At 40.5% G+C, this 24,533-nt stretch overlaps 1 protein-coding gene across 1 annotated transcript in view; it reads left to right on the top strand.

Moving 5' to 3' along the window:
- The window catches only part of TSHZ3 (teashirt zinc finger homeobox 3), a 63,227-nt gene extending 46,607 nt beyond the window's left edge, over positions 1-16,620 (top strand). The window contains exon 2 of the mRNA XM_057373168.1: positions 12,510-16,620. Within this exon, the coding sequence (XP_057229151.1) occupies positions 12,510-15,709 (3,200 nt within the window). The 3' untranslated portion in view covers positions 15,710-16,620. The remainder of the gene's footprint in view (positions 1-12,509) is intronic.
- Positions 16,621-24,533: the final 7,913 nt, after the last annotated feature.

Raw genomic sequence — 24,533 nt, 5'->3', positions numbered from 1 at the left:
GGGTTTGCCAGGCTGTGTCTGGTGTGGGATGGACATTTCAGAGGTGTGGTGCTGCCTCCCCAGCTCTCCACCCCGCAGGTGTGTGATGTGTGCGTGGCTGGGCTGTGTGATGCTCCTGGGACACTGACCTGATCTCACACATGGCTTTTGTCAGTACAAACCTCACTCCTGCTCTTGCCTGGAGAGGCAGTGACGAGTGGAGCCCCTGCCCTGCATGGTCTGATCAGGACAGAGCCTCACCCAGACCCTGAGCTTTTCTGCCAGCTTAATTTACTCAGTGATGCTTTTGTCTGGAAATCTGTAGCAGTTCAAACGCATTGGGAGCACCAGGACCCTGCCCCCCTTTTACAAACTGAATTTAGGTATGCTGCATGCAACAAAAGTGCTGGAAAAACCATAAATTGATCCTGCAAGTCGTGATCGGGGCTTATTTTCCTTCTTTTTCTTCTAAGCCCRGATGAATTCCTCCTGAAAGGCAGCTCACGCTTCCGCTCTGTCCATTTTTATGCATGCTTACTGTTTTACACATCAAACAGGGTTATGTGTGCTTTTTTAGTAACGCCTGCTGAAGCATGGAAAGGATCAACATTTCATTTTCATTACATTTCATTTATTTCTCTATTTTGGAGGAAGGGCTCCATGAAGTATGAGACAGACATAACTAAAATAAGTTTCTCCGGCAGGTGAAAGGYATTGGTAGCTAATGTGTCTCCTCCTAAAGCAGCTGAACTGCAAGTCACAATCAGAGGTTTGGAAAAAAATGTCTGCTTGATAATGTCCTTTGCCATGACAAAGTGCAGGCACAGGAGGAGTAAAAGGCTAAAAGAATGGCCAGACAAAGACAGATCATCAGTTTGCCTTTAGTTTGAGACTCCTGCAAAGCTTTTACTTGAAAATACCKACATTGACTACAGGAACACGGACTGCTGTCTCACATGTATATTTAGTCTTTGGTTATATTATTTAAAATGTTATGTAGCTGTAATAGCCTGAAATAGAAACCCCTACCTGATGCAGAGAGAGATATTACATCATTGCTGTTACAATGCTCTGCTGCAAAAGGACTTTTAAAGGATTTCTAATGATAATGAAAATATTCTGATACAGCATTAAGGATTTCACTACTGAAATGTGTTTAATGTAAATATGCTGTCAGATACCCTTCAAGTAATTGACAAGAGCAGATGATTAGCAGTGTTCTCAATAGTGTTTTTGCATAATCTTACATTTTGACAGAACTCTTCAGCTGCTTTTTATTGTCAGTGCTCTGCAATCAGTAATACTTTTTCCTTGACATTTACTTTGTCATTATAAATCTTGTAAGTGGTCATTTAACTTGTTCAGTATGCATGTAAGAATATCATTACTAACACGTTTGAAAAATGTCTTCCTGTTGAGGAACTATTGTGAAAGTAAACTTAAAAAACCCCGAAATGAAGTAGGTTGATGAGTGACTTTATGAAATAAATACCTGTCTGTGAGCATCTTCATGCACGTTTCAAGGATGATTTTAAAATCTCTCTCTTCTTGAGCATTCACTTTTAAGCCATCAAATTAAACATACTTGTTGGATTTTTTTTAATCTGTTATTTTTTAATTTTAATACTATTGTTCAGTTATGATCATGTACATCTGACTGACCAAAATTAAATTCTTATGATCCATAAGCATTCATAATTACATACTGCATGTAACATTAATAGTCAATATAATAAACCTTCATCTTTATTGAAGCATCTCTTGTTTCTACAGCAGTTCTTTAATCTATCTCAATAGATTTCTAGTGTACAGCTCATATAGATTTGGTCAGTGACAAGGGTTAGAGTAGTCTTGTAGAACATTTACTTGTAGCTGTGAAAAGCCCACATTCATCAGAGGATTAGGTCGATCAGATTGTACCAGGATCAATGGAAGGRCTGTGTGATCCCTCTTAGGCTGTAATGTGTTCACCTTCTTTGGAGAGAATTCACATACACACACATTTCTCTGTCTTAAAGCCATTTATCTCAGAATGTCAAATTGCAATAATTAACCATTATTGATCTTAAATTCAATTAACTTCATTAACACAGGTCATGATGAGGGTGCTGGTAAGGGAAAGCCTCTTGACAAGTGTCTTTTCTTATATGACATTGAATGTTCACAATCATGGCTATAAACTATTCATACCGTGCCACAAGAACATCTTTTAAAAATGACAGGAGTTTGGTTGGTGGCTCTGAGGCGACATTTTAATCCCCTCCCCCTCGTCTCCTGGTTCTCAGGGTTTTCCAGCAAATTTCCTATTCAGGAATCAGTGAACCATTTGTTTCTAGCACATTATCTTAGCGTGGCATTACAGCAAACCCCACCTATTCAAATACCCTTCTGCTCAATAGGTGCTGCTAGATAGAGACTCATTTACAGCAGTGCATATTAGGATAGTTAGCAAATGAGTGAAATGAATATTCAGGGATTCCTTTTGCTCTACGTACAAAACGGGCTGGGGCCATCTTGGAGAGGTAATCCTCAGAATCTCTGCTTGCTTCAAGTCCCGAGATTCATATTGCAGTCAATAGTTGTTTTTCTTAAATGAGGGCTGAATAGCAACTGTGAAAGGACACAAAGCTTTGTTGGCCCACACTGAGCTCTTTTCTTAATAGAGGAACTTCATTATGAGCACAAGTTCACAATGGCCGAAATTGTGATTGAAATCATTTGGATTTCTACTATACCATTCATACAGATGTATAGAGTTTATTGTAAGGAGGCACTGCAGCCAAAATAGCTATTGAAAATACTGTAGAAAGGGCTTCAATGGGACATGGAGGTTTGCAACAAAATCAAGGATCAGGCTGAAGTCTTTTGGTACATTTTGAATGTCTTTAAGTAGTGATGATTATTTAGAAATAAATCACCAAGTAGAATGACTCACTGTAATGTATTGAAGCGTTTTAGGTGAAAACTTGATTTTTAAAAATTTCACAGTGAAGGTGGCAAGCTCCAGAGATGAATGTTAATATTAGTACAGCTAAACACAAACACAACACCAAATTCTAGTTACTGTAAAACTTGTAAGATGTGGACAAATTAGGAGCAGCCAAATATGTGGGAAGATTACAGAAAGTAAAGGTGCAATTTTTTTTCCTGATGTAAAAAAAAAAAAAGGCTTAAACCATAATAAGAAGACTGAGAAATGTGCATAAAGAGAAATTACAACATCAGTTTTGTCGAGAAACAGATTTCTGCAACAATTAAATGGTCATTTTGTCACTACATTTGCTATTTCCACTCCACTATACAAAGCRTTTACTGAGAAGAGGCAGGGCAGAAGCAGAATGGTTTGATTACTGCATTTGAAGAAACTGAAGTTCCCTTACAACATCTGTTTGCTCAGTGAAGGATTATAATAATTACGAGCTATTAGAGCCGTATTGAGAACTTCTATGCTCATGGCTGCTTATGCCAGAGTTGGCTGTGAATCTTGTATTAGTTTGTGGAATGCCCTGTGTGCTTTTCARTGATTAAAAGATGCCACCCAAATGGCTGGTATCAAGCAGAGATTGTATCACTGTGTGTTTTGGTATCAATTCATAMAGAGAATTTGGCTTCTTCTTGCCAGGATGTTGACAGTGACTTTTAACTAAAAAAAATAAACAACAAACAATCCCCAGAAACAAACACTTTTTTTTTTCTTTGAAGATTCTGGTAAATATTTTCGTCCATTTGAGGAAATAGTAATTTTGTGCTTAGAAAAATTCTACAAAGAACAATKAGGGTCAAGTGTAACTTGAAGCATTTTTCTCTGCTGATGAGCTCCTATTTCCCACTGTCATGTGTGCATGCATGGAGTGGGAATCTCTAGCAAGTCTGTAGTACTTCACACTGAGCAACTGCCTTGGAAAYCAAGAAAAAGCTACTTTTGTCTGACTTAAGAAGGGATCACATTTATTCATGCTGAATAATGTATACAGCAAATACAGGTGGGGGCTTTTCCTGTTAATAATGCGCTTGGTCATTGAATTTGTGAAGTTTATGTGAAATTTTTGATACTCTGGGACTGCTTGTGAACTGATGCTTCACCAGGGTGTGCCTGGTTCCCCAGGCCCTGGTGGGGTTTCCCCTTCGTGACTCAGGAGTTGACCCTTAACCCAGCCCATGGACAGTGAGGAGCTCCACACTCCTTGGAATGGTGTTCATTTGTGATTTTGGTGTGTTTGGAGTTGACCCTTAACCCAGCCCATGGACAGTAAGGAGCTCCATGCCCCTTGGAATCGTGTTCATTTGTGACTGTGGTGTGTTTGGAGGAAGGGCATCCTTTCCCTGGGAGGATGGAGGTGAGGAAGAGGAGGGTACTCCAGGAGAGTGGATGAAATGGGAACTCAAAACCCTGGACTGAATCAAACCCAGGAGCAGTTGAAAATTCTCAGTGGGTGCTCCCAGTCCCTGCTGCTCATTTGSCTGCTTGGGCTGGTCCTAATGGTGCTTGTGAAGGGCTTTATGTGCTGACAGGGAGGCCAAGGAGGTTTTTTTTCTCTTTTTCTCATCAGGATCAGCCAGAAATCCCAGGCATATTCCCACAGGGGCTGCTCAAACCTCTACTCCCCCGGAGTGCAAAGGGGAAAGGGGATGGGTTCCACAAAATACCATAACAAGGAAGGTCCTTCTGTCATCATGGCAGTCCTTAATGTTTCTGTTTTTCACTGGGTTACTGTCAGCCCTGCCTTGCTCCTGGTGACCGGCTATGGGCACACAGTGGAACGTGGGCAGTTACCCAGCTGTGGTACTTTTGGCATTCAATTGTATTGTGTGTGTATGTGACTGCAAATTTAGGTCAAAATCCTTAAAAATCTGTTCTTCTTGGCCAGACAGTCTCCAAACTCTGGTGAAGTTTCTCGTAAGCATGTCTTTATGAGAGTGATACCTGAAGAAAGTCTCTTTAAAAATCCATATAGTCTTACTAATTATGTGTGGGAGTAACTTGGACCTTGGGTCTCAATCGAGGTTTTTTAATGTTTGSATCCCTTCTTGTCAAAAACTTCTTGTAGAAGGTGGCAGATGGACTCCTGAAGTGAGACAGGTTTYAGACTAATCCTCATGCAGCCCTACCCATACCAAAGCCCACTGCAATGTTATTGGGATCAGGTGCTCCTCTCCACATCAGAAAAAAGCTGTTACATTTCAAGGGCGGGAATTTGAGCAGGTTTTAGAAAACCCCTACTCAGCATGTTGAATTCAGGGAGTTTAGGCCCCAGGGAGAAATCAAGGCAGGGTGCAGTTTTGGAGAAGGGAGATGTGATCCATCATGTTCCATCTCCAGCACAGCCCTGGCAGAGGGGTGTCACTGTGTACCTGTGTCCTGCTGTGTTGGGACAGCAGTGACAATTCTTCAGAAACCCTCCCTGTTTTCCTCATTGTGAAAAGAAGTTTGGTGTCAGTCTGCAGGTTCAGCATTTGCTGGATCCCAGCAGTTTGGCTCAGAGATCCATAACCACAGGCTCTGGGTTGTGCTCAGTGCTTGCACCTGRGGGTATTTCACTGTGAAATAATTGTTTTCAGCTGAAAACTGGCAGTTATTTTCAATTATATACATCTATTGTATTCATGCAAACACACTACAAAGAAGCACAGGAACAGAGCACTAACYTAAGTTACCTTCTCATGTTCTGTGTAAATAGCTGAATAATATATATTAACCTGCAGGAGTAACAGACTCCTTTACTTGTCTCCTTGTCTAACACCAGACAATTAACTTTTAACTTCTTTCCAGGTTTTCAGCTGTAAACTGTGGATRAGAATGTTTCTTCCACAGGGCTGATGTGAAAAATAAGCACTCATTGAAGCTCTTGAACACCTCAGTTAAGGGATGCTGTCCAACAGTGCCAAGTTGTTTCTRAGCCATCATTTCATGTTAGGGTATCCTGCTTTTTCAGGTGTGTATTTAGTGAAGGAGATACTTCATAAATGTGAGGTTTGCATTCTGTCATTTAAGAAACATCTAAATAGTATTTGGTTTCAGAAAACCCAACGCCTCCCTTATCAGAATGGGCAGGTTTTGAATGTTTTCTCTCTTCATTTGTGMGTGGCCTGTATGACACATTTCTTGTGGCAGCTGCAAGTCTAAAGTGAAAGGAGAGCTGAGTGCTGTACCTTCCTTTAACTACACAAAACCCAGGGGAGTCTGGAACACAGTGATGTGAGGAAGAGGTGCCTGATGTGGAATTGCTTTGTTCTRTGCTTAGGTGGCCCACACTTTAATGACAGATATATAAGCTAATGCCTTGTTATCATCTCTTCACTGTGTGTTCTTGTCCGTRTAATTCTGATCTCTTAACACTTGCAGTTGATTTGGCCTCTCTGAAGTCTCTCCAAATGTAATGCCAGTCCAGGATGCTGAATCAGAGCAGCTGGCTAGCTTCCTCTGGCCTATTTCTGAGCTCTCTGTGGCAGACAGCTGCAGTATTTTCATCAAGGAACAAACAAAGTACACTTCAAAGTTTTCAGTGCCTAATGATAGCTGCCCATTAGATTGGCATCCTATGTCACATCCATCCCCACCGACTTAAAACTGCACTCTCACTGGCATGAAAAGGCTGCAGATTTATCAACATACAAAAAATCCAGCTAAACAAGCATTAATCATGCACATCACATCAAATTAACATGTTCAAAATTAATATTCTTGACCTTGCCAGTGGGCAGAATAATCCGTCTTGCAGTAAGCTCGCGCTCCGGTGCGAGGTACGGGGGACTTGAGCCGACGTGCGAGAGAAGTGCTGACCTCTTCACTTGGAAATAACATTTCTCTCCCATAATAGACAGTCTTGCCTCTATGAAACAGAACCTTTGWCCTTTCTAACAGGAATAATGTCCCTGTCAAGGTGCTGGGTAATCAGTATTGCCATGCCCGTTTAGAGACTGTTGTCATTTGCCACTCTTGTAAACAGGGCAGTCAGTGCTGCCTCCCATCCTGACTGCCTAATGAGGAGCACGCCAGCATCTCTGCCAAGGAGTGAAGTCTCAAATACAATTTCAGTTACATGGGAATTATCAGCTAGTCTCAGTATAGAAATAGCTCATGTTGTGGGTGAAATGTTTGCCTTTCTTGCTGTAAGTGGAAGGCCTGGGGAGTGGGAGTTTTCTAACAGACTAATATAACTCTTTTATATGCCTTCATTTGCATTAGGGCTTTGATTGACTCCATGCACCGAGCTGCTTTTCTCTTGCCTCTGCTCATTAATTTTGTGAATAAGGTTCACTGGCACAGTCAGATCATCTCCATGCTGCTGTTCCTCTGTTGGCTTTCTCTGCACTGGTGTTGGGACTGAGCCGCCTCTTAACTCCAAATGGTCCCACCAAAACCAGGGACTCYGAGATTTCTTCAAACATTACTTAAATCTTGAAAAAATATTCTGTTAACTTCCCAGGTGGCTGGTGTCTGATTTAGAACAGAATGGGATGGGTATTTAGGGCAAGGCTGTGCACGGGCAGTGGCAGTGACAGGAGCCACCTCTTGCCCTGTGCTGTGGAATGGGGAGCGAGGGTTGTGGTGCAGAGGAAGTTTCTCTGGCAGAGTCCTACTCACTGCTCCACATTATKATCTAATATAATCCTTTTTCCCTATTTCTTTTTTCCTTGGAATATAATACTGATCCTGTGAGCGTTCCTGCTCTTGATTCTGGTCTGCTGTTCTCTTTTTTCAAGTGTGCAACATACATGGATTCAGATTCTCTAAGAATCATTTTTTCCCAATGAACCCAGAATCAGATAGTTTGGGAGATCACCCTAAGTGTTACTTGATGGTTTTGATCAATGCATAATAAAAATAATTATTTTTTTAAATAAAAAGCTGTTTGTTTAAAGCAAAAATATTTCCAAAGAACTGAGTGGTTTTGATAAACTTTTGTAGCTGAGCATTTTTCATATGAGAATATTAGAATGTTTTGTTCCTTTTTCAAGCAAACAACATATATACTAGTTTAAATATACCCCCAGTGAGCTAATTAAAACAAAAGAAAAAATTTTGGCAAGAAAAAACATAATTAAAACAAGAAATTTCAAAAGTRCTGAAGTGAAATATTTGGATACATCCAAGCCAAAATACATGGTCTCAGTTGCATTTTTTCAGGAGAGAAGGGAAATATTGTGCATACAACTGGGTTTTGGAGAACAGTAAAATAAGCYTTTAACGCTGTGGTCTTGTGTTTCCAAACAATCTCAAGGAGGTTAAATGTTGAGATTAAAAAGGAAGTGGATAAGGAAAGAGTCAYTGCTGATGGCAAAATGAAAGACAAAGAGAAGTCAAGTGAAGATGAGGAGAAGTATGGTATCTCCTCAATATACCACACCAGCCATGTCACCTGGGGGGATGTTCCGTGGAGGGGATGACAGCCATGCAGTGGTTTTGGTGTTTTTGGTGTTTTTGCTGAAGGAGAGCCCTGGCTCAGGGATCAGGCTGTGCTGGTGAGCTCAGGACATCAGCAGGCACAGGGCTCCTGTGTCTGGAGACTGACAGGGCTGCTGGCACCTCTGTCCTGGTGCACAGCATCCCTATGCCTGTGCAGAGCCAGGTATGAGTTTATTACTGTCTATGCAATATGTAGATCATTCTGGACAGTGATGGATCACAGTTTATTTCCACTGGCAAAGAAATGATCCATAGCTCAGTTATGGAGGTAATTCCCTCTTGTGTGGAAATGAATTGCATTATCCCACAGCTTACTGTTAYGTATTGATATCAAATGTGTTAATTTCATTGTTACCTAGCACTTCAGTTAATAATTACAACAAATACTAATGAGGAAGCTGTCTGTTCTCAACCTGCAAGATGTTTGTGAGCCCCTTTGATATCCTCCTCTTCTCTGGAAACTGAGGGCCACACCAGGCAACAGCTTCTCACTTTTTGTCAAATACTGTGTCACAGTGACACCACTGCTCAACTTGCAGGCAATTTCCTGTGGGTTATGGTGCCCTGTGAGATGTAAACTAAACACTTTTTTTGAGAACTGTGGGGTTTTTTTTCATCTTTTCCTCTGGAGAAACAAAATCCAGAAGTGCCCAGTTTCTTTCATTTCCACTCTTATTAACTTCTGCCACTAGAATTGCCTTTAAAGTTGTTTCTTTTCCCCTCAGACTGTGCTGTTGAGGCATTGAAGAACAGTGTTACAGATGCCCTGTTGTTCAAACATTTATTCTACACTTGAAAAATATCAAACAACAGGTCTTTTTGTCTTCTTCTTTTCCTTTATTTCCTTTTTTTGTAACACAATAAGAGGGTAATGGCTAAGTAAGGATGGGCTGAAGGCAGTGCTTCTTATAAACAGTCTGTCCTCTAGGCTGTGAATCTCAGTGGAAAACCTTTTCACCATCTCCTCCTGATTTTATTCTCTCCTTTCATAGTCTCTTCGCTTCTTCTGTAGGTACTTCACTTATAAGAAATCAGAAATTTCTCTGCTATGGGCCTCCTTGTCCTTCTTTCCGTGAAGCTGTTACCTCCATCTGTGCTCATCCAGACCATTTCTTGCCCCTGAACAAGCTGTGGTGAGGCAGGAACACCTTCCYCTAGCCCAGCTTTCACCCTTCTCTCCTTGGTGCAGGGGAAGGAGCAGAAGGAGCCGCTGGAGCTGTCASTTTGTCGTTGCTGGGTGAAATCCCACACTGCCGTTTGTGCCTCATTCCCTGCATTTCTGGATCAAAGACTGATGTCACAAGTTGGCTTCACAACTTGAGCTTAGGAAGGGGAACAGCTATAGAGGAGGCAGCTCCTGGTTAACACGCAAATATGCTTGATAGTTGGTGAAAAGGGCAAAGAAAGCATGAAAGGTAAATAGATTTACATTTAAATGAGCCGCATGCTGGAGGTTTTCCCTAATGTAAAAGTCACTCTCTAAAAAAGCTGTGAATGTGACAAGTCTTTCAGTTCAAACAAAATTCATAAGACTTCAGCAGTAAGAGAAATAAAAATGTAAAGAATAGCACACTAATTAGGGACTTGGTTCTGTGCCCTTGGTGTGTGTTGGGGAGCAGTGGGTCCCAGGAGGGCTTTCCATKGGGTGCAGGGATGGAGCCCTTGGCTTTGGAATGGGATGTGGTGGTGGGAATGGGGGCACACATTCAGACTGGTGCTCAATAGTCAGAAAAAACTAACCACAGGTACACTGAGAGTGGCTGGGGGTGCCACCCCATCCTGCAGGTGTCACTGAGGTCACCTCAAGGCAGTCAGTGTGGGCATAACTTTGGGTGTTCTTTACTTTGTGAACAGGAAATTATTGTGCARCTTCAAAACAGAGGCAAAGAAACAGGAGTTGTAAAAGAAAATCTGTTTCCACAAAATGGAATAGGAAAAGGATACATTTGCTTCCAAATGAGAGGTTTCATACCATGACTCCTTCCTTCCACCTTTCCGTACTCATTTCAGTAGGATTCGGTGTGGTTGAGACAGAGGCAGTTAACAGTCAGTTGTCTGCACATTATCAGCAGTTTACAAAATTTTTCAGCTTTAGAGAGTAATGTGAACTGCTGTGGTCTCCTTTGCTACAAAAATCCACCTCTTTAGATTCTGTATAGTGGTTTGTTGCAAGTATTTGCAGGACAGATGTCGAATCTTGCTACAAATTGCCGCCATGTCTGTGATATGCATAAAAGAATAATAATAATTTTTCAAAATACTTTGAAAAATCACAAAATAGAGCAAAACAGCACAGCTTTATTTCATGAGAGTGATATCATTGTTTTAAAGTCCGATCTTCATACCAGCACCTTTGAAACATCTTATGATAAAGTTTTTTAACGTAACCCTTTCAAATTATGTTCTCCCAAATGTTTAAAATAGGACCCTTGCTGCTTGAATTTTCTTCATTGAATTGATCTGAACTGAAATATTAAATCATCATTATGTGTTGCTCTTAYGTGATGTGTTTGTGCTTCCAAAGGTTTAACTTGTGTTTCTGAAGATCAGATTATAACTTTGCATGCTTGGAGGAAGATTCGCTACCATTCATCCATGTGAAAGAACAGTAGTGAATATTTTGTATTACCTAACTGAACGAAGAAACGCTCCATGTGAAACTAAAAGCCTGATTTCATTGTCAGTTTAACAGTTGTTTTGTCTCTTGTGGTTTTCTGATAACATTTAAACATATTTTCCCTGAGAGAAGTTTGCAAGGTTTAATACTGTGTGTGTGATACCTGCTGTAGTGTTCTACATTCTCCAGTCTGGTGGTTAAAGCAGGGCTTTTTGGGGTGTAAACTGCTATTTTCTCTGCTCTATTGCCTGAAGAAACTAGCTATAGATTGCTCAAGATACAAATACTCTACACTCTCCAGATGTGTTGCAGAGAAGGTCAAATGTCAGGTGTCTTTAACCACAGAGTCTACTGAAAATGTGATTTTTTTAAAGTTTATAATTATCTTGGTGAGAGATTTTAAATTACACTGGAGAGAGTCATATTCTATTTTTGCTTTCCTGCAATTTAATGCGTTATATACAAATAGATAATTTTGATTAGTTAATGTTCCCTTTTAAAATATTTCCATGGTTTTCTTGCCTAAAGGAAAAGCTTAGGTAGACTTTGTATACGTAGAACAGAAGCACAGAAGCACCATGGGAAAAAAAAATTGTTTACTGTCAGTTGCCAACTGTCCTATTCAAGAAGAGTATCTTGGATTTACATCACCAGTTGCATTACTTGAGGGGAAAAAAAGACAGGATGCCTGTTGGGTGTCCGTGTAGCTTATGCTGAGTAAATATTGACAAAGTAGTCTAAAGAGCAAACACTTTGACATTTGTAAGGTCCACTGGAAGGTCTTGTATATATTTATACAGCAAGAATGAGGACAGCATACCAATTTTGTTGAACTAGCTCCTGACATAATTCTGCTTGGGCTTTCCTGTTGAGGAAGTTGTGTTTAGATGGGAATGGGACATTTGCTGCATCCATAAAGAATATCCTCAAATTGCTCTGAATGAGTCTTTTCCAAAGGTTACATCACCTGAATTTAAGTGTCTTCTCTAAAATGTGATACTGCTAATAATGATAACTTAAAAGAATCTAGTTTTTAATTTTTTTTAACTAGGGATTTTTTTTTACTTTGAAGAAATTCTTGATGTTTGTTGTGCTCTATATTTATTAAAGATTGAGTCTCAAAACTGTAATGAGCAAAAAATGCTTGCTTAATTTAAATTGTGAATCTGTCTGTTAAGAAATGCATTAGGGGTAGGAGAAGCATAAGACATATTAATTGACAGACAGGAACTGCTGTCTCTGAGGTTGATACAAGTAATTTATTACTTTAGAAATGAATGCCACCTCCAGAATGTGCTTCATTAATTTCAAATTTAGTTTTAATTTCAAGCTGTTGCCCCTTGAGAAGAATAAGGTGGCAAATTATGTTTGAAGAGCAGATTTTTTTCTTGCTCTGAAGAAACACTAAATTTTAACTGTTTAATTTTACAAATAAGTACACTTCTTTGGCTAGAGCAAAAGTGTGATGAGCAGAAACTAACTTATATTTTCTTCTCTTCAAAATAGCCTATGTTTCAGACGAGCTAAAAGCAGCAGCGCTGGTGGAAGAAGATGTGGAACCTGATGAAAATGCAGTTGATGGGGAGCCTTCAGCAAAATATGCATGTCCAGAAAAAGACTTCAGTAAGAACTGCCAAAGCTACCAAAACTCTCCAGCRGCTGAGTTCTCGAGCCATGAAATGGACAGTGAGTCCCACATCAGTGAGACGAGTGACCGCATGGCAGACTTTGAGAGCAGCTCCATTAAAAATGAGGARGAGACCAAGGAGGTTTCCATACCACTGGAAGACTCGACGGTGTCTGATAGTTTAGAACAAATGAAAGCCGTGTACAATAACTTCCTCTCCAATTCSTACTGGTCCAATCTCAATCTGAACCTTCACCAGCCAATTTCAGAAAAAAACAACGGTAGCAGCAGCAGTAGCAGCAGCAGCAGCAGCAGTTGTGGGAGCGGCAGYTTTGACTGGCACCAGACTGCCATGGCCAAAACACTGCAGCAGGTTTCTCAGAGCAGGATCCTGCCTGAGCCCAGCCTTTTTAGCACAGTCCAGCTGTACAGGCAGAGCAGTAAGCTCTATGGTTCCATATTTACTGGAGCCAGTAAATTCCGCTGTAAAGACTGCAGTGCTGCCTATGACACTTTGGTAGAATTAACAGTGCACATGAATGAAACGGGACATTATCGAGATGACAACCATGAAACAGATAACAATAACCCCAAACGATGGTCCAAACCTCGCAAACGTTCTTTGCTTGAAATGGAAGGGAAAGAAGATGCCCAGAAAGTGCTAAAGTGTATGTACTGTGGTCATTCATTTGAATCTCTTCAGGATTTGAGTGTTCATATGATCAAAACAAAACACTACCAAAAAGTGCCTCTGAAGGAACCTGTTACACCTGTAGCAGCAAAAATTATCCCAGCCACTAGAAAGAAAGCATCACTGGAGCTTGAACTTCCAAGTTCTCCAGACTCCACGGGTGGGACGCCAAAAGCAACAATCTCAGATACYAACGATGCACTCCAAAAGAATTCCAATCCCTACATCACGCCAAATAACCGCTACGGTCACCAGAACGGTGCCAGCTAYGCCTGGCACTTTGAGGCGAGGAAATCTCAAATTCTGAAGTGCATGGAGTGTGGAAGTTCACACGACACCCTGCAGGAGCTGACGGCTCACATGATGGTGACGGGACATTTTATTAAAGTCACCAACTCCGCCATGAAAAAAGGGAAGCCAATTATAGAAGCCCCAGCCACRCCGACAATAACGTCCTTGGTAGATGAGAAGGTCCAGTCTGTGCCACTAGCTGCCACCACCTTTACATCTCCTTCCAACACACCTTCTAGTGTTTCCCCTAAATTAAATGTTGAGATTAAAAAGGAAGTAGATAAGGAAAGAGTCATTGCTGATGACAAAATGAAAGACAAAGAGAAGTCAAGTGAAGAYGAGGAGAAGTATGATATCTCCTCAAAATACCATTACTTGACTGAAAACGACCTAGAAGAAAGCCCTAAGGGGGGGTTAGATATCTTGAAGTCTTTAGAGAACACAGTTACGTCAGCTATAAACAAAGCCCAGAATGGCACACCRAGCTGGGGTGGCTACCCCAGCATTCACGCTGCCTACCAGCTGCCCAATATGATGAAGCTGTCGCTGGGCTCRTCTGGGAAGAGTACGCCGTTAAAACCTATGTTTGGAAACAATGAACTGGTATCACCAACTAAAAACCAGCCCTTGGTGTCTCCACCAAGCAGTCAGACCTCACCAGTGCCAAAAACAAACTTCCATGCCATGGAAGAATTGGTAAAGAAGGTCACTGAGAAGGTGGCGAAGGTGGAGGAGAAGATGARAGAGCCCGAAGGGAAGCTCTCTCCAATGAAGCGTGCGACGCCTTCGCCGTGCAGCAGTGAAGTCAGTGAACCCCTTAAGATGGAGCCCTCCACCGATGGTGGCTTTAAAAGCCAGCAGAACAGCCCAGTTCCTCAGAGAGATGGTTGCAAGGACAGTCCAACTGTAGAACCTGTGGAAAATGGGAAAGAGCCTGTGAAGTCYATTGTGGGTTCTTTAAGCAGCAGCACAGCCATCATCACCGATCACCCTCCCGAACAGCCATTTGTAAATCCATTAAGTGCACTGCAATCTGTCATGAATATTCACCTTGGGAAGGCAGCAAAGCCATCTTTGCCCGCTCTGGATCCAATGAGCATGCTTTTTAAAATGAGCAACAGTTTGGCAGAAAAGGCTGCAGTGGCCACCCCACCTCTCCAGTCCAAAAAATCAGACCACTTAGACCGTTATTTTTATCATGTCAACAATGACCAACCCATAGATTTGACGAAAGGCAAGAGTGACAAAAGCTGCTCTTTGGGTTCAGCGCTTTTGTCATCCACATCGACATCTTCTGCATCTTCTTCATCTACAGTGACAACAGCAAAGACATCTGCAGTCGTGTCATTCATGTCAAACTCGCCGCTACGCGAGAATGCCTTGTCAGATATATCTGATATGCTGAAGAACCTGACAGAAAGTCACACATCAAAATCTTCCACACCTTCCAGCATATCTGAGAAATCTGACATTGATGGTACCACAATAGAGGAACCCGAAGAGAGTACACCAGCTCAGAAAAGGAAGGGACGTCAGTCTAACTGGAACCCTCAGCACTTGCTCATATTGCAGGCCCAGTTTGCAGCCAGCTTACGGCAGACTTCGGAGGGGAAATACATCATGTCAGACTTGAGCCCTCAAGAAAGAATGCACATTTCCAGGTTTACGGGACTCTCGATGACCACAATTAGCCACTGGCTGGCCAATGTGAAATACCAGCTCCGAAGGACGGGGGGAACTAAGTTCCTTAAAAATTTGGACACTGGGCACCCAGTGTTCTTTTGTAATGACTGTGCTTCACAGATCAGAACTCCTTCAACTTATATCAGTCATCTTGAGTCGCATCTGGGTTTCAGGTTAAGAGACTTGTCCAAACTGTCCAGTGAACAGATTAACAATCAGATAGCACAAGCAAAGTCACCGTCTGAAAAGCTGGTGACGTCCTCTCCAGAGGAAGATATCGGAACTTCTTATCAGTGCAAACTTTGTAACAGGACTTTTGCAAGCAAGCATGCTGTTAAACTTCATCTTAGTAAAACACATGGGAAGTCACCAGAGGATCATCTTCTGTATGTTTCGGAGTTAGAGAAGCAGTAGCATTTGCTTTTGATTAAAATAACTGTAATTTGCTTTGAGGAAAACTGTCAGAGACGCCTTAAAGCTACTGTTTAGTTCTTGGCACATGTTCTTATTTTAACTCCAGAGTCGCTCTGGGCTGAACTGTTTTGTATAACTGTACAGTGTTTAAATAGAGGTGCATAATCAGCTGTTGTTACTGGTAAAATATGAAGGTTAAAATGCAGTGGTAAGTGTTTGGAACTTTGTGTAAATTGGATTTAGTTGCTGTGCATCCCTCTGATGCATCAAGCTGCATGCATTAACAGACAGTTTAATTAAGCATTTATAACTAATTCTGGTGCACTTTTTCATGTGACCTAAGTGTGCTGGTATTTCTCACCCTATAATCTTTAGCCCTCTGAGTACTTTGAAGCACTTTTGCATTAATTTGGTAAAAATGTAAGGATATGCTTTTTTTTTAGACCCTTACTAGCTTAGTTCTGATTACTGATATGAACCTCCRTTTATGCAGAGGTGTCTCACACCTCGAAATTTAAAAATATAATTTTCACATTGAAACATAGATGTATATATTGTATAGATTTCAAAATCTCTTACGGAAAATGTGATTGTGGTTAATGCCATTTTCTTTTTTTTTCAGCATTTTTAGCAGCAGCAGGGTTTGTACCTGATAAGCCCCAGGTATAAACTGTACCTATATATAGTGTATATTTCATTTCTTTTTTAGATCTAACAGTTTTTCCTTTAACAATCAAACATTGTAAATTATGTGATAAAAGATACCACAGATAGCATTTATAAAGTATTCAGAAACATTATTCTTAAAGCAAAGTATGTTTTGCTTTGTTTTGCTATACAGTACATCTATATTAAGAGAGGTTCATGTTTAAATTATACATATTTATTAGTGTTGCTATCATTTGTTTGTTTATTTTTTTNTTTTTTTTTTTTTTTTTTTTTTTTTTAACTGTCTGAAGCAACAGAAGCCACGGACTGCATTCCTGGCATGCATTCTAACTGTTTTGCACAACATGACTTTTAAAGGTATTTATTAGTAAAAAAAAATAAAAAAATAAAATAAAAAGAGAAAATTCAAAATAAACTCAGTGCTCAAAGGGTTAAATCTATTTGAAAAACTTGTACTGTATTTCCTAAACATTGATAAAGCCTTTAAAATGTTTGTACTGTAATACTTTGCTTAAAAAGTTATGAGGCATTCTGTGWTATAACCTCTTTTACTTATTTATAAGCGCTCTTGGTTGTTATTTCCTATTGTAGAATGCCTTTTTATTTCAATTGGTAACTTTCTGTTTTGTTCTGCCTAATTATTCTCCCAAGATTCCATACTGCAGCTTTATCTTTAGGCATATGAAAGGTAACCCGTGGTTACCAGCACACTAAGTGATTCTGTTCGTCTCCATTTTTGGCAGTTAATTTGCAGAAGTAACTGACAGCTGACACCATATGAGAATCTATGTATAAAATATTGGCATGTAAACAGCACAGACACTGTAATGCACTCTGTGCCCTGTTTTGTTGTTGACAATGAAGCACCATTATATGACTCTTCATATAACCTTTTTTTCTACAGCAGCATTAAAATTGTCTTTTTGCTATAATTTTGTGTTGCGTTCACAATTATGTCTGAAATGTGCTACGACTAACGAGCACATTAAAATTAAATTGTATGCTATCTGTTTATGACTGAAGCTTGAGTAGGTTTCTTCATCTGCCAGGTGCTGGCAGTCAAAAGCTGCACATAAATCACTGGAGTTTTAGTGAACTTTAGCATTTAAAGAGCAGGGTAGCACTTATTCAAAGGCTGCATTAACAGAGTTTTTTTTCCCCCAGAAGAGATAAATGAGCGTTATTACTCCTTTTAGAGCATCAGGTAAGGCTGGCWGTGGAGAGGGGGTTTATCAGCAGTGCACGGCAAAGCAAAAAGGTGTTTTTGCTGTGAGCTCAGAGCCAGGCGCTGCTCRCCCGCCTTCCTCCGAAATGCACTGAGCACAGCCCGCACCCCAGGGTGTTCCACAGCTCAGAGCATCCCTTCCCACCTTCCCAGCATTTCCAGGTGACAGGAGAAGAACTGAGAGCGCTGACTCTGTGGTTTAGCAGTGAGTCCTCTCTGGCCCTGCCTGCTGCAGGGCAGCATTCACGGCAGGCGGAGAAGGGAGAGGAGGAATAAACACATGCCAAAGAAAAGCAAACAATCYGGAGCGTTTATATGATAATGACAGACTTTTGCTGGTGTTGACAGGTCATCCCATCAAAAMCATTGAAAACAATTTGCATCTCCAAACACCTTTGTAAATAATGTCTTTTGCCAGTCAGGTGAACTCAGAATCCGGAGATGGGTACATGGGAACCAAACCCACCATTACAGCACTTCAGCATCATGAGTGAGAGCTACTATCTGAACGTCAAATGTACAGTTTCCTTCCTTCTTTTATTTATTTAAAAAAAAAAAATCCACTGTCTTCCAGTAAGAAAATAATCAAATCTTTYGTTCTTTTTGTCTTTCCATCTTTCTGTTTTTCCATCTTCTCTGTAGTGTTAAAGGCCAGTACAGTCTCAAAATGTGTTGGAGTGTTCTGTTCATTCTACAGCAAATCCTCCTAAACGGACCAGATGAATGGGATTAGGGCTTTGGGTTTTTTCCTCCTCTTTTGGCTCACACTTGTATCTGATTTTAAGGTCATTTGTGTGTCAATGTTTATGGGCTCAGCTCGAATTCCAGCAATAAAATCACAGCAGTTTTACTGGGTGCCTGTCCCATCCCAGGAGTCCCTCACTTAGTGAGGAGAGGGAACCTGGCTGGCTGAAGCCTTCCCTGCAGCCTCCCAGGTGCCTGACCACATTTTTTACAAATACACAATCTCAGTCTAAACCCAGCCAAACTTTTTACCTCCACAGCAGAGAATTCCTCCTTTGAAAATTATAACAGCTTAAATATAGTATTTGGTTGCAAACCAGAAATTCACACATAAGGAGACTGGCAGATTATTGCATATATTGTCAATCAATGTATTTTTAAGATGCACCATTGACTTATAATAGTAATGCTCAAAGCTCTGTACGCAATACTGTTATCTGGGACACAGGAGGGAGTAAAAGCAAGAGACTGCAGAGTCTGCAGTGTTCTTACTCTTAAAATACAGGCAGGGGAGCTGATGCAACCTCCCTGATCTGCTAAAAGTCAGCTCCTGGTCCTGCTTACCTGGGTGTGCATGTGCAGTTTGGAGATTTACCAGGTAMCAGTTCAGGGAGTGACCAGATCTGCCAGTGTGCACCAGAAAGGACTTTTTATTGTGCTGCTTCAAATGTGCTTGGAACTTTGCAAATGAATGRCTAGTCAGGATCTGAATATCCCAAATTTATTAAAATAAAGTTCAGCTTGCATTTCAGAACCTCCAGGACTRGCATACCAATGTGATTTCACATTATAAAGAATTTAGAGAATCAATGAAGTAGAATAATGTTCTTTTCAKCCATACACTGATATGTATATTGGCATGGTAACTATTAGTGCTAACCAAATCACCAACCTAGCTGTGTTAAGGTAATTTTTTTCCTATTAGACAAACGTGAAGTTATAAATGCAGGGTTTTAAAATAYGCCTCTGACTTCTGACTTTTGCTTTGCATTTGATATTTTATTTAGAAATATGCAGATCAAGTGCAAGAGAAAACAAAAATGCCTCAAGAAAGAGGTTAAAAATGAAATTGTGATGGGTGAGAAGAGCTTTAAATCACAGGTGTATAAAGGTGACCCTGGTGTAACCCCACCCAAGCAGTGGCTTGTTGCAGCATACTGTATATCTTCCAGCCATCACATTTACGCAGTATCTTAAAATAACATTTGTGATAAATGTGCAATTTAACTAATTTATGGTGCTATGATGTGCTCAGGGCTACATGCAAGATGAAAATCTTAAATGGAGCTTGAACAGCTCACTTCACAACAAGAAATCAATATGCCAGATCTTAGAGAGCTGCTCACTGGAGTCAACATTTAGTAAAAAAAAAAAAAAATAAATTCAGGGGATGTATCTTTAAGTTTTAGTGAGTAGGAAATCTATAATTAACTGAAATATGACTTTTAAGCTAGCATAAGGAACTGTTTCTGAAACCAAAATCTTTCTAGAATSTTCATTATATTTTATTTTTGTATTAAAATTGAAAGTATATTGTTTTAATTATGCAGGTGCTTTTGTGTAACCACTATGTGCAATTTTTTTATCCAAACCAAGGCAGATTAGTGTTATCATTATGGGAATTATCTGTTGCATTTAAATACGGCTGTGTATTTTGCTATTTAAAGCTAAAAATTATATGACTCTGCATGTTATGACAGCAAAAAAAAATTGGCTATACTTTGAGATTTAAAAAAATACTGGCATGTATTGAATGGAAGAACCTTCTTTAATTTTGCAAGTTCTTATTTCAGCTGCAACAGAAAAAAAAGGAATAGTGATGCAAGTGGAACAGAGACAACTGGTAATAAAGCTAAATTTAATTAATAAATTTTGTATTTTAAAGTATGCCTCCAGAGAGCCTTATATATTTCCTAGAAAAATATCAAATTATTACAATCACTGCTGCCTGCCTTGTTTAAGTAACTTTTTGTTTCAAGAATATGCTGTAGCTTTGCTAGGTGGTCTGTTACCCACCCTGCTCCACAGARCTGAAATACAGGGAATGGTCACAAAACTAGAATTTAAAAATTATTTCAAGATCACAAACTTTTTAAGAGTCACTGGATTATCCTGTTATCCAAGGAGGAAATAGCACTTAAGACTTGATTGGGTAGTTAATGTTTTAGCATGGAAATACAAATGTGTAACTCCTTTGAGTATCATTAGTAAATACATACAATCTCCAAAAAAAAAAAAAAAAACCAACAAAAAAAAAAACAACAAAAAAACCAGTAAATTCTCTTCTCCTGGGACTCTTTGCCAAGATGTTCCTTCCAGCCCTTGCTTGACCTGCTGTAGGTAAATGAGAGAACAAGAAATAATTATGGAGCTGCCATCTCGGCACATGAAAGTGGCTCTGTTGGTCGGGGTGTGGTAACGGAATTTTGTTGAGTTTTCCGTAATTATCCTGTAATAATGAAAGGCTTGTATATATTTAAGACTATAATATTACAGCCCTCCTTGAAGAGTATTTGCATAAGAAGCCAATCTTTTACAGTGAAGGAGGAAGGAATCAGGGTCATTTACAGAAGCCAGCGGAATTGTGTATTAACGCATCATTATACACGTCTGAAAGCATTGGGATAATCCTGAGGCTCCAATCTGTTCTCAGGCCCTGGTTTGGGGCAGTGATTTTAACTGAATGTTCAGCAGGAAAAAGATGAGTAAGATTTACTAACACAAAGCTCGTGCTGTGTTTGTTATCTGTACACAAATACAGCAGTGCTGGTACATAAATTCATTTTTTTTACGTGTAAAAACAATCTTTATGTTTAATATCCAGCTTCCATGTGAGGGTAGYKGTTTGTTTGTTTGTTTTTCATCACGATATAACAACATCTTCGTGGGACACATTAACTTCCTCAGCAGCTGTTGCTTGGTTCGCTTCGCTTTATTTATAGCTTGAAATGCACTTCTGGTTAAATAATCTTTTAAGAGAATTAAAATCAGATAGACTTTTTGGGATGGATGGGTATGTCCAGACCACTCGTCAAGTTCATATATATAACCTTTATTGAAATGAAAATACCCAACTGCAAATCATACTTCCATAGCTCTGTGCCTATCTTTCTCTGTGGGAGTGCTTAAAAAGGAAAATTAAAAATTACAACCCAAGGCAGCTATGCCAAAAAAAGGAATTTTTGAGTAATAATATTTTCTGTATATCGTGTTTTTAAAATTCTTAGGCTGTTTYAGGCAGTAAAAAAGGTTGTCTTAGAGCAGGCAGACAGGAGTTAAAAATGGCCAGGCCAGAGCCTGCTCAATCCCTGTCTGGGGCTGGGGTGGGTGGCAGAGCTCCCAGCTGATGGTGATGCCCTAAAATGATGCTGTGCCCCCCACGTCACCCRCTGGCTTTTCCTGGAGTCACATTAGGGTGAAGATGAGTGTTTCTTCCCCYGTAAACTTAAATTTTGTGAGCAGCGTAGTGGACTTTGTAACCAAATAGTGAGCTAATTTTCTGATGACTTACCTCGTGATGCCTGAGGTAAGGACTTTGGTCGCAAGGGAAATGAATGTCAGATGATTTGGCACTGTGGAAAAGCCTATATTAGACCTGTCAGCCCCATTCCACTCCCTGTGGAGAAGATAGTGTCCATCTTTTTTTTTTTTTTTTTTTTTTTTTTTTTAAATATCAAAAATACAAATGGAGATAGTAACTTTTAAAATTCAGTGTGAATTAACAATGAAAAATACTTCTTTATTAAGCTCCAACATATCAAATTCATTCTTGCATGGTGAGAAGCCGGGGACATGTTTATAGCCATCAGAGTTGTGAGTTAGTGACCTTTCTAGCCAAGTGAAATGAAATTACTTTGAAAATGGAATTCTTTTTAATTGGCACGTTTGTAGGTGGCGGGGAGAGGAAGGGGTTTTGTTAAAGCGTGTGTGCCCGGGCAGAGCTGTAAAAAAAAACCCTGGAGCCTGTGCTCAGCTGTGAACCTGTGCAGAGAGGAGAATGAGGTAGGTGTGTCAGGAAGCCCAGTCGTTTCTTGGCTTTTTTTTCCCTCTCTAAACTGGAGGTACAGTCACTGCAGTTCCGCCTCAGTGCCCATGAAACCGAGTCGGCAGAAGCTGAAGGACTCCGCTCCTGAAAGCCTCATCAGGACTTGTCATCGCTCTAATGAATATCATTTAAATTGCTTTGTATATTGGTGGAGTTTGGATGTCGATTTAATTTGTGCATGTGTTTGAGTTCTTCTGCTTGGCTAGGCTAACAGAGAGCAACAGCCTAATGAAAAGTGAGTTGGTGACAGCGTGATGAGCCCCAACCCAATCAAATGTGTTTGAAGGGCTGTTTTGACAGGGATCTTAAAAGTAGATCTAGAAAAGAGGAGTAGTGCTTCAGTTCAGTACAATTGTTTCAGGCTAAGATTACTGCTTTTTGTACCTCTGACTGGCTGAACGTTTTCTGCGTGCACTCTGGCTTGGGCTAAAACATGAATTCATCACAGAATTATCTTTGGAGGAGGCCAGAAGAATGAACCCCACAATTAAATGTCTCTAGAAATTACTGGAGTTTAAAAAAAATGTTTTAAAATGAAGTAATTGTTGGGGTACACTGGTTTTTGGGAAGCAAGAGCAGGCTTGAGCAGGGGTTCCAGTGTCCATGTCTGGTTGCAGAGGGCAGGCTGGGCGAGCAGCAGCACATTGACACTGSAGGGCAGGGGCCAGGGCCAGCCTGGACTTCTCTGCATCCATTCCCATTTACTGTGGTGGCAAGTTGAGCRTGCAATGCTGCAGAGGAGGAAGGGCAGAGCAGACAGAGGAATCCTGCAAAATGTATTTCAGTGCTCCTCGGTACTGGGGAGAGGTTGGGGAGGAGAAAAAGGGACCCACGGTGGTGGCTGGTGGCTGTGGGGAGGGGGTGGCTGGGGCTGAGCGAGTCCTGCTCTCCTGGAGGATCCCCGGAGGGCACAGCCTGGATGGTATGAGCAGGGTTTGCCCTCTGCACAGCAGGGAACCAAACCCTCCAGTGCTGGGACACTGCCCTGAGCACACATGGACCTGCCCCATCCCCATCCCTGCAGCCTGGACACAGGGACACTGCTACAAGTGGCTAAAATAGCCACAYCAGCCCTATACATTGTACTAATTCTTCCTATCTCCAATAAAATGTTCTCTTTTTGCCTCTTATGAATGTAATTGGAAGGTGAGGGGAAAAAAGAGTTGATATTTATTTGTCACCATGAAGGCAAATCGATCTCCAAACCAGAGCTGCTGTGAAGAGGGGAAATAGAGACTGGCACCTCTCCATCCTGTCTGAAGGCTGCACAGCACCCTGACACAGGAGCCTGCACTACAGAGGGTTTCAAAACAGGCCCTGGGATCCTAAGTGTTAACAAAAAAAAAAAACCCAAAAATTCAATTTTAAAAATTCACGTGGAAATGACAACAAAAGACRGCGGGAGGGAAATTGGGTTACAAGAAAAATCTCCAGTCCAGATACTCTTATCTAAGAGATGATTAATACATCAGATAAATTGTTCAGCAATGGTTCATGCAAACAGACCCTCCATAATTCTGCCAAAGTCAGTGAGATCAATGTGCTCTGCTGAGTGATTGTGGCACTGACCACTCAAAAGAAAGCACCTAAGGGCAGCTGTAACTTATGCTGATTTCATACCCCTCATGATTTCAAAATATATGAGATTCTCCAGCTCCCTCTGAACTAAATCCATGTATAACCCTCAGGAGATGCCTGCTCCTGTTTTGGGAGTGAACATGACCCTTTCCTTCTTTGTTGGCCCAGATTCTGTAAATGCCATATGCTTCCTTTTTTTTYATGTGATAAATGTTTTAATACAACTGTCACCCTCAGACAGACAAGTTACCATCAATAATTTGAATGACAGGCYTTCAGATGCCTCTTAATTTCAATGTAAGATTTAGGCACGGTATGAGAACACCCAAAAAACCCAAAGAAAATAAGGAATTATGTGATAGAAAATATCTGTAAGTCACCAGCAAGAAACTATTAGGCTGAAAAAAAAAAAAAAAAAAACCCCACAAATTCAAAGCATGTGTTTGAGTATTTAATGTTAAAAATATAAATTAGATATTGAAGAAGCACAGAGCATCCACTTGTACTGCCTTAACAGGGCTTTTATTAAAGGCTCTGGGAGAGATTCTGAGGAGGGAGAGATG

The sequence above is a fragment of the Malurus melanocephalus genome, unplaced genomic scaffold (genome assembly GCF_030028575.1).
Source record: "Malurus melanocephalus ecotype Western Australia unplaced genomic scaffold, MMel_1.1 scaffold_188, whole genome shotgun sequence".
In the NCBI taxonomy this organism is placed as follows: Eukaryota; Metazoa; Chordata; class Aves; order Passeriformes; family Maluridae; genus Malurus; species Malurus melanocephalus.
Note: the sequence above shows the minus strand (reverse complement) of the source record. Positions and strands in the feature narration are given on the sequence as shown.